The sequence below is a fragment of the Phaethon aethereus genome (assembly GCF_964289735.1).
Source record: "Phaethon aethereus genome assembly, chromosome: 3".
Taxonomy (NCBI): Eukaryota; Metazoa; Chordata; class Aves; order Phaethontiformes; family Phaethontidae; genus Phaethon; species Phaethon aethereus.
In genome coordinates this window covers 69,268,533-69,283,038 of record NC_138576.1, presented here as the reverse complement: position 1 = coordinate 69,283,038, position 14,506 = coordinate 69,268,533, and the positions used below count along the sequence as shown (strand labels likewise).

Sequence of the window (14,506 nt, the reverse complement as noted above, 5' to 3'; positions counted from 1 at the left end):
CAAATTGTATTCACTTGGCATCATCCAAGCTTATGTACTTGTAAAAAAAACAACAAACCAACCTACAAATTTTGTAGCACTGACGGATCATACACTGTTAATAGACATTTTTGTCATTTTGGATTGTGCTTCTATAAGAGGTGTAACTAATTACTGAAATACTTGTCTTTGAATTAAAATGTGATGTTAAGAAGAAAACATTAATGCAAACACTGAGCTAGACTGGCGCCCACGTTCTTTCAGCTGCTTGACTGTAGCAGGGTGCCAAGAGAGGTGCTGCTGCCTGACCTCAGCCTCTTCTGAGGCGTGGAAAGATGTGTCGGTGAGAGATGCTTATCGTATGTAACTATGGGTTAAAGACCAAGTCTCATTCAACTAAAAAGAAAATAACCACTTTTGATATTAAAATGCTTAAAAAGCATATGATGATGGTGTCTACAAGTAAAACACAGAAGTAAACCTTAAATGTGTAATACTGCAGCTTTAACCCGTCAGTCCATTCACATTTCTTTTTCCACATTCTTGACATCATAAATGTAGAGGAAGCTGATGATGCCCCATCACAAAGGAAGGCAAGTTATTTCAAAAGGCTATGTTTGCAGAAGAATCGGGGTTTTTTGTAAATTCTCACAACTCAGGAGATAGATACCCCCAAGTCATCTTAAAGTAGGGCTGGACTTTCTCGTAGCTTTTGTTAAGGGGACTTCTGTGAGCATTTTTGAGAGGCCATCAGTAGCTGAGGCTCAAGAACCTTTTGTTTCTAGGGCACACAAGTTCTTTGGGCTCAGCAGACCCGCCTGGTGTGGGCCTGACTATCGCATTGCTGAAAGAGCAGTACTTTGCTTTTGGTGGGGGTGAGATCGTAGGCAAGGCGGTGCTAAAGGAGAGGTGTGGAGGCAGCAGCAAGTCCTCACCAGCTCTCCCTGGGCTTACCTGTGGCGTCTGAGAGGACGGGGCTGCAGCGGGCAGGCAGGCGTGACTTCAGGCAGTGACAGCGAAGGAGGGAGCACGAGCTGCAGGATGTCGGTCTGGTGGCACTGCCTTTGGCTCAGGCAGGGCTGCGGCAGCACCAGTGCGGGGAGACACGGCCTCACACACGCCGGGGGTATGGTGGAGGAAGAAGGCAGCCCAACCAGTGGCCGGTCCTCCCTCGTCTCTGGCACAGCCCGTTCCTCCTCCAAATGGGAGAGGAGGGTGCAGGGGCAGAGAGCTGGCATGGGGAAGGTGGGGTAGCATAGCAGCTAAGAGACAGAACAGAAAAATCTGACCCCCCTGGGAGATCTTAGGGTATTTTTTACCTCCACATCCCAACAGAGATAAACACAGTCGTTTATCTGAACGCCGCTTGAAAATCTGTAGAAGCAGAGCAATATGTGGTGGCTAAACAACAGAATTACTATAACCAAATGATACTGTAAAATAGGAAAACTTAGTAAACATTTGGTCTCGTACAAAAAATGCACTCTCTTTATTAAAAAAAAACCCAAACAATCCAAAACAGCCAGCCATTTAAACTTGCTGAAATAATGTTAAGGAACTAAAATTATACTACATGGAACAAAAGAGTCTGCATCCTTTATGTAAACAGAAATGTTTCTAGTGATTAGTTCCCATCCCCTACCAGAAACCAGGTTCGTTTCTTTTTCCTTTGCTTTTATTTACCAACTGTTCCTGTTGGGACTCTCCATTTTTTTAACCAATGGGTTGCTGTTAATCCCAGGGAGTTTTTCACAGCCGGCCAGAAACAGGATGGCACATTCCATGTGTTCGTGATTGAGTCATTTCCTGCTAGCAGAATTTTTAAGTACTGCTCTTCAATACACCGTTCCTGCCCCTATAATTACGTTTTCTGTAGGATACTGGAAAATGAGCTGTGCAATCAAACACTTGTACACACATAGAGAAAATAATGGGGGGAACAACAACAAATACAGTAAAACTTGCTCTAACTTTTGAGGGTTCATTTATGTCATTGTAAAAAAGAGCAACTGTGATAACGTTGCACAGGATAGTTTGGTATGGAGGTTTTTTTCCTCTTCCTGGATTGAGAAAAAGACTAAACAGCACTGCTTTAATATATTCGGGCTAATTTCATGCCAGCTGTTTCTAAGAGTCTCGCTCTAGGAGTTACACTTGCTTCAGTGTCATCCTTTCTGTATTTATCTAATCACTATTAGCTACAGCCTAAGTCGAGTTTAATTAAACTCTCTAAAGTCTGGTATTTATTATTGCTGCGTCCAACTATTTTTAATCTTCATTTACTCTATAAATATTTAATGGACAAGAAAATTCCTTACGGATTTTAACTGAAAGCCGTATTGGAAATTGTTGGGCTAAAAAAACTCAACAAGTTGCAACACTGAAAGTTTAAGCGGGGTGATCCAAGGCTGGTAATAGATTAGGTGGCCAAAAAATGAGAAGGGAGATGCCTCCATAACATTTCAGTCTTAACCAATTTCTAAAAGCAATTGAAGTTTTTAATGTGAGAATGAGATTTGGTTTTAGTTAGTCTGAACTTAAAAGTGCTTTGAAGCTGATGCACAGCATACACGGCCATTTATCACTTATCAATCACTATCATTTATCATTCATTGTTTACTAGAAGATTCTATTAAATATATACATGAAATTTCAAAATGTTCATTTGTCTTGTTCAATATATCAAAGCAAAGCATTAGGGAAGAAAAATTGCATGATACTGGATCTTCCTACATTTTGTTAAAACCATTGAATAAACCACTGGTAATAAAACTTGCACCCTCAGCAAGTTGGCAGATGACACCAAGCTGAGTGGTGCAGCTGAGACGCCTGAGGGATGGGATGCCATCCAGAGGGACCTGGACAACCTTGAGGAATGGGCCCATGTGAACCTCAGGAGGTTCAACAAGCCCAAGTGCAGGGTCCTGCACCTGGCTCGGGGCAAACCCCGGTATTGATACAGGCTGGAGGATGAAGGGGTTTAGAGCAGCCCTGCCAAGAAGGACTTGGGGATACTGGTGGATGAAAAGCTGGACATGAGCTGTCAACGTGCGCCCACAGCCCAGGCGGCCAACCACATCCTGGGCTGCATCCAAAGCAGCGTGGCCAGCAGGTCAAGGGAGGTGACTCTGCCCCTCTACTCCACTCCGGTGAGACCTCACCTGGAGTCCTGCGTCCAGCTCTGGAGCCCTCAGCACAGGAAAGACATGGACCTGTTGGAGCAAGTCCAGAGGAGGGCCACAAGTATGATCAGAGGGCTGGAACACCTCTCCTGTGAGGACAGGCTGAGGGAGTTGGGGTTGTTCAACCTAGAGAAGAGAAGGCTCTGGGGACACCTTATTGCAGCCTACCAGTACCTAAAGGGGGCTTATAAGAAAGACGGGGACAGACTTTTTATCAGGGTCTCTTGTGACAGGACAAGGGGTAATGGTTTTGAACTAAAAGAGGGCAGATTGAGGCTAGGTCTAAGGAAGAAATTTTTCACAGTGACGGTGGTGACACACTGGCACAGGCTGCCCAGAGAGGTGGTAGATGCCCCATCCCTGGAAACACTGAAGCTCAGGATGGACGGGGCTCTGAGCAACCTCATGTAGTTGAAGATGTCCCTGCTCATTGCAGGGGGGTTGGACTAGATGGCCTTTAAAGGCTCCTTCTAACCCAAACTATTCTACAATTCTAATATCCATCCTCTCGTAGGCGATCATTTAATTAATTTTTGGCAACTGATACAAATAATGTCACACCTTTACAAGGACATTGTAATAAGCTTTGTAGACTGAGGGGAGGGGGGGGAAATGAACTTCAGTTTGCTTATTTTATTGAATGTGGTAGCTGTAGCACTTTACGTGGAAGAGGTGCTGGAAAATTGTGTTGCTTAAGGGTCTTCCATAATGCGTCAGAAGAAAACCTTAACACATCCTTGCCGACCAGCCACTCTATCTTCTGTTGTGTGTTTGCAGTCTGAAAGCAGCAAAAATCCATTTACTTGTTACTTGTATAGAAACAGCTTTTACATTTTACTCCATTTTATCTAAGAAGATTAAACCTCGATCCCTGGGAAGGTGATGGGGTGGCTCATCCTGGAAACCATTCCCAGGCACATAAGGATGAGAACATTTATTTGCACCACTCAAAGCCAGTTTCTCATGTCTGCTTTCTCAGCTAAAAAGCACTCTTGAGTAGCACTGAAACTGATCTCTCACTAGCCCAAAGTGCTCTGCAAAGCACCTGGCAAAGATGCAGCAGCAGTTGCCAACACCTACAAGCTTACCCAGGCCAGTCACTTCCACAGTTCCCAGGGATGTATAGGACTCTGTCCCATATTTTGGATGCTAGCATGGATGTCTGTCCTGAGGACCTACTGGAGGCACCGGCTGTCCCAAGCCTCTGTAAACTGGCTGCAACTACAGCCCCAGTGATACCCGGACTCCCCAGTGTACCAAGATGTGTCTCCTCCACAAGCCTGTCAAGCTCGGAGTTTCAGAGTTCAGTGGCTAAACCTTGAGAATGGTGATGGTATCAATAAATCCCTGTTGCTAGTCTGCAAGACCCTGCATGATAACCCTAAGAGTTACTACGCTGTTAACAGAGTCACAGGTAATCCGGGGAATGGAGAACACCACATGAGACCACTGGGTACTGTCAACAGTTTTTCCTGTAGCTGGCAAAGTCACGGAGGTAGGCAGAGTTGATGATGGCACCATGGACTGAACACTCCCAAGCCCATTGTAGACTTCCCCAGTTGAAGGTACTTAGCCACAGAGCAGCAGCAATCAAGGACAGCAAAACTCCACATGGAAGGACGCTTGCAAGGACTTGGAATGCGAGTCTCTGCAACAGACTGTTTTGTTGCTGTTCATCCCACACACTGAGCAGTCTTACAAGCTCATCTCCCAGGCTCAAAATATCTTGCCAGCTACAAATCTGTTGTGGCCACATTCCCTGCCAGGATCTCATATTCTGCAGTTGTATGCATCTCACAGGGGTGCAAGACACTGATCACCTGAGCCATCCCCTTGCACAACAGCACCACAACCACCTTAAACAGGGGCTGGAAGGCCTTCTTGCTCCTCTGACATGGCTCTGCATAGCCCGAGATGGAAACAACACCGACTGCATGGTCTGAAGAGCAGAAGCACCAAACATCATGGTCTGGGAAGGTAAACACTGAGGAGAAGGAAGAACCTCCACACCACCATCCTGACATAGTGATTACTGAAATGGATGCTGGCATCTTCCTCACTCAAGACAGTGGAAGCACATCATGAGAGCACAAGACCTGCTGGAGAGGTTTGCATTATTAAGCAGCAAATCCTCTCAAGATGCCTGTTACGGCAGAACACGGTCACTGCCTCCTTGAGATGGAGCTGCTCCAAACCAAAGAACATTTCACACCAAAATGAATATTCTCAGCAGCCTATACTGGGGACATGAGAGGCTCTCCAAAATTTTCAGTGCAATTGAGCTTCAATTAATAAAAAGAAGTTCATACTGCAAACACTGCAACAGGATATTGTATATACACAGAAGCGAACGAGGTCCTTTTATGTTATAATGTTGAAATAAAGAAAATATTTCCTACCCAAACTGTCCTGAAGATTTTTGTCCAGTAGATACACCCAAAGATTTTCTGGTTTTCTGCAGTATTCCTGGAGAGGTCTCTGCAGGTCATTATTTAAAAAAAAAAAAAAGACCATAAAAATTTATAACCTACATAAATTCAGCATAAACCCCAGTAATGTAGGGATCAAATATATTGATACAAAGAGCAGTATGTATTATCATTCACAGGTTATACTACAAATAGCCATTAAAATAACTTTATAAAACATCTTCTAAACATAGACTGAGTATGGGTTATGACTACCGGTAGCAGTGGGTGTTAGCAAACATATTATATGGTATCCTGCTTAGAGGGAACTGTTTTAGGAATGTGATGGTGTTAATTTTAAGGCTAAATCAACAAGGGGAAACTCATATGGAACAAAGAACGTACAAAGCTTGATGCTTAATCTAAATGGACTTAAGGTAAAGAAGATGGAACAAGTCTTAAAATCAAAGATTAAAGGTTATGGAGTCCTTTATGGGACAGAAGGAACCTCATATCCAGACTTCATATTTTAGGTCTATATATATACTTCTGTTTGAGGACCTCTAAAATGAAAAGGCTAAGAAGTCCCTCCTGAGGACCCACATGAAAACCTCTGTGTATACACTCGGCACAACGGAAAATGACTTGGAAAGCCATTCAATGTCAACAACATCCACTTGGAAATTTTTGACCCTTCTCATTTCTAACAAGTGTTGTACAGAAATGAGTTTAGGCTTTCATGTCATTTTTGGACTTGCAAAAAACCCCACATGATTAAGAACATTTCGAACTTTATTATTCTATCAGAAAACTGGATTCTAAAGCCTAGGATCTGCTTTGAAAATCCTACCCCCTCTGCCAATACATCAGAGTTTTATAAGAAAAACGTAAATATGGCTAAATTAACTCCTTACCTGGCCTAGGTTCATCTGTACTGGCACTTTTCTGTACTCTCTTCTGAAGCGATAACACAGCAGTTGTTAAGGTTGGGCGTTTTCTCTGAGTCACTGGTTCCTTGCCCTAGTAAAAGAAGATGCACAGTCCACACTCAACTCTAGCAAGGAGCTTGGGGAGCTTGGTGAAAGCACTCCAAATCACTGTTGAAGCGGTGCTGGGAAGGAACAGGAAAAAGGTGCACCCCCTCCCACTTGGAAGCCATTTTTCCTGCCCAGAATAGGTAAGAGAGTAATAAGATTTTTGAGCATCTTAAAAAAAATAAAAGAAAATCAATACTCTCCTAAAGGAACTGTTTACTTTTTTTTTCTATAATAAAATAGAAGCTCACTTCAAGAGACTGCCAGTTAGCTCCACTTTTCTGATTCCCCAAAGGGGCATAGCCCTTCGGCCTTGTGTCGAGTGACCAGGGAATAAATCACCTCTACATTTGCAGGAAACAGCAAACCTGACAACAGCAGGGAGCCCTAATGAACAGGAAGAGCTTTCTCTATGTATTGAAAAGCTGTCAGGTTTCTGCTTCCCTACAGCCGTTACCCTGGAATCCAGTCACAGAAGAGGCTGAAGAAATTGTTGTCCAACTTTTTCGTACTACCATATTCCATCACTTTTTACATCAGACAAAGGGCTCCAGTTTCGGGGAACTCCTAGCTGATACTCAGCACGTACCTTGTCTTAAGAGCTTACCAGCTTCCCTAGAATCTTAAGCTTTATATTAATATAGGTCTTTACTCACCCTAAACTACAGTTTGGCCAATCTGCCTCCAGGACAAGACAAGTGTGATGGTGTTTGCTTACCGAAACCTGCCCGGTGGTCTTTGCAGCAAAGGCACGGCGGGCAGCTTGTTCTTCACAAAACTTCATGTGCCTCTGTGCTGCAGCCTCATTAAATCTTCGTGAGCAGTGTGGACACTGAATATAGTCTGACCGTAAGAAAGGAATGACTTGTGTCACAGTTTATACACTACAGGAGAATTGCCCTGCTTTACCGGAGCACTCAGAATGCAGTTCAAAACCCGGCTCCGTCAGCAGGTGACCATGGTGAGTTCCCATCAGCTCCCAAAGTACAAACTTAGGAGAACTACAAAAACCTCCTCTAGAAAAGTTCTTGGGATCCTAAAATACACGCTTAGGGTATTAACCCAACAAACAGTAATTGCTTTCAGAAATAAATCCCTGGGGATTAATAAAAGCAGATTTTATTATCTTTGTCCTGTTCCCACCCGATTAACAAGTCTGCAGAAAAAGCATTATGTAAAAATTCCTAGAGTAGTCAAAACCAGTGATTTCAAGACTACTTTTGAAGACTGGTCATTAAGATTGCTGTTTGGTCCAACGCTGCTGAGGGAGCTGCGCGCTGCCGGCTGCGGCACATCCGAGAGCCAGGTTTCTGGGTGTGAAGCAGCGCTGTGAAGAACGCACAGCAGTGCTTCCTAGAGTCGTTTCTGACACTGTTCCGGTCCTGATTCTGCTAAAAGCTGTTCATGGACATTTGTCACTGGTGCAGTCCTACTCGTTTCAATGAAGCGTCAGTGTTTGGGTTCACCACAGTCACATTCAGCCCTCGCGCTGCCCATTGCCATTCTCAGACCCCTCCTCCCTGCTCAGTGCCTTTTACAAAAGCAGCCCAAGCGTCCTCATCCTTATAGTACAGATGTAGCATCTTTATAAACCATTTCTCTCAGTAACAGCCCAGAAAAGGTGGCCCAAGCAGCCACCAAAAGCCATCTCCAGACCAGCTGCATGGGAGGAAAGGGAGGGGTCTGCTCTTAAGAGTCGGTAGCGTCAGACAAGAAATAACAGAGTCATTAAAGGATTCAGCAGTGGAAATGCAGAGAGGAGCTTGACCCCAATCAAGGAAGGAAGATGTGTCCTGCTGCTTATACTCCATCGCTGTCGTCTAGAAGAGGAGAAAGGCTGGAATCATGGCAGCTGGTTTTGCGATCAGTCACAAATTCCTCCTCTGGAAGTGAGCCCAGAGATCCCCCTTCCCCCTCCCGCCCTCCACCTTCCTAACGCAGGCGGGACTCCACTGAGACTCTTTCCAAGATTGCTCCCACGTTTCATAAATCACATATCATGAGAGATCGTGGTTGTTATGTGCATCTTTTGGGATCTGTAACTTCTAACACAGTGAGCTCTGTGCAGAGACCACACCTGGTATTAGTAGTAAACCAGACCTGTCTTTTCCTAAGCGACTTTCCCTGCCTGCACAGTTGGATGGGGAAGGGGACAGTGGAAGAGCCACCACGCGGGAGTGCGGAAGCCCGTGTGCACTACAGTTGTTTTGAATGGTGAGGGGATGTATTTCACCCTTTCTCATACCGTGGTACAGCCTGTGCTAAAACACAGGCATTCTGACCCTCCTCTCAAAGCTTCGTCTAATATCAAACCCCAAACTTGCTGCCTTTAAACTTAAAAGATGCAGCTAGTCTCCTCTTCCTCCCCCCCTCCTCTGTCAGCGTCGCACTCCTACTCAGTTTAAGCCAAGAAATACAGCTGAAAATTAGAGAGCGTGGAGGGAATTAATGTTCACACTGTGTTGTGTCGGGGGGTGCAAAACTGAAGCCCAGCTGTGGATAATTAATAAGAGGTCGCTGCTTTACCAAAGATCAGCACAAGAACAGTAATAACAAAGTGGACGACAAACCTGGGTTGATGCTTGGTGGGGGAGGAGGCGGAAGAGGGTGGCCCTCCTTCAGAGCTTTTGTGACCCGCTTGGCTGATTGAATAGTATTAATAAAATCCTCATGCTGCTGCCTCCAGTTAGATTTCTTCCCTGGTTGTTTCTGCGATGGAAATAAAGGAAGACACAAACTATCTTTCCCCGCCTTGCAAGGGACAGAGAAAACTCTTACAGTGAGGGTTCTTCCTTTCTGAGGGAAAGTAAAAACATTATGAACAAAAGAAATTTGCTTTTTTGAAAGGCACAGGAAAGCTGATTTAGCCCTTTGCTGTCTATTGACAGCACCAGAAGATGGATAAAAGAACAACACTCTCCAACAAAACACTCTGGTCATGGCAGACCAAAGGGCGCTTTAGAGGGAATAGAAAAGACACTATGACCAACACCTTTCCTTCTTCTCCACTTGTCAGATTCTTCTTCTTGCTTTAAACCTTTGTGCACTTCTGTTTCTTTCCACGACTGATTTTAAAGGACATTTTACAGCGGCAGTCTGCGTGAATACCAAATTGGCAGCGATTTGGCATCTCTGGGTAAAATGATACACGTGCATGTCCATGTGTATTCCCCTCCTCCCCAACGATGAAAAAAACCACTTGTTCCAGTAAGAGCCTGAGCCTCTTTCCCTCAGCTCTGCAAATAAGTTCAATTTAAATACATTTTTAAACTCTTGAGTTCCAAAGCAGTGAATCTCTGTAGCTTCATCTGTAGGAGATTCGGGGCTACTGACAGCTCTCAGGTTCAACCCTGGGCATTCATGCACCAACCATCTTGGATTGTGCTCTCTTTCAGATTAAGTGGAGGAAGCTGTCAGAGACTCACATAGTCTTTAAAACACATACATGAACATTTCCTCGAAGAGCAGAGACGCTTATGTGCCCAGAGTAGTCACGACACCTACTGGTTTGGCTTCTGAATGGAGAAATATTCTCCTATACTAGCAGCACAAGGAGGGAGAGGAAAGAATTTGGCACCAAGTCAAGCACGTATGTGAGACTCATCCACAACATCCAGGTTTTGTCCTTGGAGGAAACAATAGCATTACTGAATGAAAGACTTCACATGGAGATAATACACATGCTTCAACTTTAACTATACCTTTTCGGGGGGCTGCTTCTTCACAGAGGTGATTTCTGTTCCCTGCAGTCTCTGTTTCAAAGAGCTGAAGGGCTTGCGCTTCTTATTGAAGACTTTCTTGCATATTGGATCATGTCTCAGCTGGGATGCAAAGAAAAACAGTCATTTATGGGTTGAAGTCATGCTTGCTTAATGATGCTTCCTTACTCAGTCTTTAAAATTATTTCTATTCAGGAGCAGGGACCTGAAGCAGTATTTATTTCGGGTTCAGCTTAACTCCTGAAGGAGTTCAGCAAAACTTTAAAAAGCTGTCCAAGTACAGCTGCAGTTTGACACAAACAAGAAATAGAAGCCACTTCGAGTTTGTTCTTCTCAGAGAAATGCTGGAGGCCAGCACAAATAATGACTTACAGAGAAGAATTCTTCACTATGAGGGTGGTGAGGCACAGGAACAGGTTGCCCAGAGAAGCTGTGGATGCCCCATCCCTGGAAGTGTTCCAGGCCAGGTTGGATGGTGCTTTGAGCAACCTGGTCTAGTGGAAGGTGTCCCTGCCCATGTAGGGGGGTGGGAACTAGATGATCTTTAAGGTCCCTTCCAACTCAAACCATTCTATGATTGTAAGAACAGACTGGGTCTGTGAACAGGAACAGTCCTGTTGGACACACACCACACCACCCCCCCGCCACTTGCTTTTCTTTCTTCCTTGGTTAAGAGGGAGAACAGACTGATCCCGTTCAAGGGGCTGCTATTTACATCATTAGTTCTTTGAGTTTGAATAAGTATTCCAGCTCCCCTGGCAAACAGCAGCACTGTCCATCCCATCAGCACCACTGAAACAGCGACAGCCCCAGGCTGAAAAAGCTGCAGACCAGCACAGGTAACCTGAAGTTTTCAGAAGGAAAACTAGGGATAACAGGGAAAGCACAAGGAAATTTTAGGTAGGTAGGTAGATATCCAGTGCCAAATTTGTGGAAGAGCCATGCCTCACAACCAAGGAGGAATTAAGGTTCAGAAGTGTCTCAGATTTTAGCATCAACCTCAGTCTTCTGCAACAGGATGGGCAATCCCCTTTGTGAGGAGCACCATGAAAGTGAGGACCAAACTATGTCCTCTCTTGTGTGCTGAGGATCACACCTATTTGAGCCTAGCTGCAGCTGGTATTAAAGACCCCATTCCTATCTTCCTTTGCTTGCTCCCGCTTTCTAGTTCTCAGTTATTCTTCTTGCTCTTCTCATTAATTTCTCTATGCCGTCCACTCTCTTCCCATATGAGTTAAGCAGCTGCCTGAGCAAGGCATTTTGGTTACAGCTCAGCTGGGCCAAAAAAGCACATCACTCTACTATAACACACATTTCTAAATTCTCATTTCCCTTTGAACCTTTCTACTCATCTGCTTCAGGTCCTTGTCTTCTGTTTCTAGACATTTTTGACAGCAAACTTGAGAGCAGGATTCCTCTGCAGGACCAAGAGGGCAGGAGACACCTGTGTCTTGCTCGCTGAGGAGCACACCAGTCCTGCATCACCAGGCATTACAGGACAGGCATTACAGGACTTGTCACTACGACTAGCATGAGATAGATACAAGAAACTTCCCGCCTCCCCAAAAAACACAGGCATCTGTCTTTTCAAATGATTTTCTAGATTAAACCATCATGTTCTTCACGTATCTGATCTGAGATACCAAATGTGGAACTACTGACACAGGGTAGTTCCACCTTCGTCTCAGCGCTCATAGTTGCTCAGCCTCCAGTGTATTTTTCTTGCCTATTTTTTTGTAAACCACTTTTAAGTTGCATGTGTGTGTTATAAATATATATATTCAGGGGGGCTGATCTGATCTACCACAGAGCCACAGGATCAGTAATGCAAACTGAGGAGGGGAGGGGTGCATGCAGAGCCACCCCCCTTGCAGAAAAAGCCCGCAGTTGGGTTGTGCAACGCAAACTGTGCAGCCACCCATTTCGTTTGTAATGCAGGGATCAGGGAGGTCAGGGGGAATCTTTTCATTCACTTCAGCAGGCTTTGGAACAGAGCCTGGTGCCCACATTATGCTGTCAAAGGGACTACTTATCAGATGGTTGGTTAGTCTATTTTTCCCAGGAAGCCTGAAATAACAAATTCTGCCTAGAAACCTGGAACACAAAGGAAGCTTCAGGTTAGTAATTTATGTCTCACCAAGGGATAATACGTTATTTTAAATGCCATATATAGTAAACAACTGCTTTTGGACAAGCAGGTAAATTAAGACAGTGCAAGACTGCAGATTAAGTCACAGTATTTCTGTGCACATTCATTTATTCTCTAATCAAGTTCACTAATGAAAGCAGTTAGATCATTTGCCCTTTTAAATATGCGTTCAACCCATTTATCTGCTAGCGGCCACCTCCTCCTTCCCCAGCGCTCGCCACCCCTGTCAGCTAAACGCGCTGACATTCCCATTAACAAAAAAAAAAAGGTTTCATTTTACCAGAACATCTTGTGCAAAATGTCTTCCACAGGTCATACAAGGAGCCAGATCTTGACTTCGGGCAGCTGTGTAGAATTCAAACCACACAAGAGTCTCAGTTAGACAGTGCAGGATGGCTTGACTACAGCAGAGTCAGCGTTTGGACTGAGCCCTTGCTGAAACAGTATTTCGCTGTCAGACAGGGACATCTGCAGTCATGTGCCAGGGCTCCCTGTTGCAGAACTGCCTCATTTATCTTGTTCCTATGCCGCACAAGCTCTCCTTGGCTGCGATGGACAGCATTTTGTTTTCCGCACGACTGCTCAGGTATGTCCTTTCACAATGACCTCACGGCTGGGCGAGGAGACAGCGGACGAGAACTTGCGTTCATCGCTGCCTAAATTCAGGGAGGGGGGCTGGGAAGGAAGAGCAGGTGAGCTGCACCCAGATTTATTCCATTTTGTTTATAAGTCGTCAGGAGCCAGTGATGCCCAGTAAGTAGCAGGTGTCACAATAAGTGTGACACGATCTTCCTTCTCAAGACAGAACGTTTCCATGACGTGTTGAACAGCATTCCAACATGATCTGACTTTGTAGATGTCAAATTTGTGGGGATTTTTTTGTTTTTAAATCATTCATTTTTTGGCAAAAGAGGTTTTTAAGTTACATAGAAAGTAGTTCTACGCCTTTCTGACTCCAATGGCAGTCACATATTCTCATTTCAGAGCAGGAACATTACTTGTATTAAACAAACACAGCTTTTAGGAAAACTTGAATAATACCAAAGGGCCTTTTTCATGAGACTTGGGACCTACAGAGGACAAGACTTCTCATTTAAGTGTTCCTTACCCGCTCTTGCTGAAACAAAAGAAATCCTTGTCTTGCTGAACAGATGAGAGTGCTTTTGCTTCTTACCTTTTCTGACAGATCTTACCACGCTCCGAGGCACAGAGTTAAGGTTACTGCAGTGTTTCATTGATTACAAGAGTAGAACAAAGCAGTTCTCTAACCTTCTTGACTCTTATTCTATTGCCTCTGTTTAAATGTGTTTCCATTTTTGTTCCCAAGCAACATCTGTGTGTGCTTAGTCTGGACTATACTCTTTCTTTCAAGCGTCTTCCTCTGTCACCCCTACTAGTATTCTGTTCCCATCCCCTCAAGGTTTTGACTGACACAGCTTTTTTTGGGGGTGGTTTGTTTTCTGTTTTTTGTTTTTTTTTTTTTAAAGGAATTTAGGTACAAGCACAATATCACTGAATCAGCAATGAGAAGTCAGGAAAAAGGACCATTTGCCACAGCAGATTAGTTACTTTAAACACATGCAACAGCAGATGAATTAAGAACTAGTAAAGAACATGTGCACTGCCTTAAGTAAAGATCCTCCTTTTCAGTAAATCACAAAATCACATTCCACCCAGACCACTGAACAACATCTGTTACTCACTTGTTCCATTTAACTCCTTTCCTGGTATCCAACTCATCTCAACATAATGGTTTCTCAAATTTCCTCTTCTGTGTTGCTATCGGGAGTCACGAGGACTAGGTGGTCAGTCTTCATTACTCAAAAGCTCACACTTCAAGTTGCCGTGCATCAGCAGTTACATAATTAACAATTATGACACAGGCAGACCCTCCTTAAGCCTATGAAACATGAAAACTAGTACAGGTATCAGCTAAAAGAAAACCCTGAAACTTTTTCTAATCTTACAGATGACTTCTACTGATTTAAGACAGACTCATCAACAACTTTAGAAAATGAAGGCTTAATCTAGATGT

General features: G+C 44.2%; 1 protein-coding gene across 1 annotated transcript; it reads right to left on the bottom strand.

The window, feature by feature from the left end:
- Positions 1-4,894: 4,894 nt before the first annotated feature.
- Positions 4,895-14,211, bottom strand: ZC2HC1B (zinc finger C2HC-type containing 1B; the record flags this gene model as incomplete). Its single annotated transcript, XM_081998539.1, has 7 exons — positions 4,895-5,100; positions 6,484-6,589; positions 7,322-7,446; positions 9,174-9,312; positions 10,305-10,424; positions 12,752-12,816; positions 14,175-14,211. The coding sequence occupies 7 exons, from the start codon at positions 14,209-14,211 to the stop codon at positions 4,895-4,897; spliced, it is 798 nt and encodes a 265-aa protein (XP_081854665.1).
- Positions 14,212-14,506: the final 295 nt, after the last annotated feature.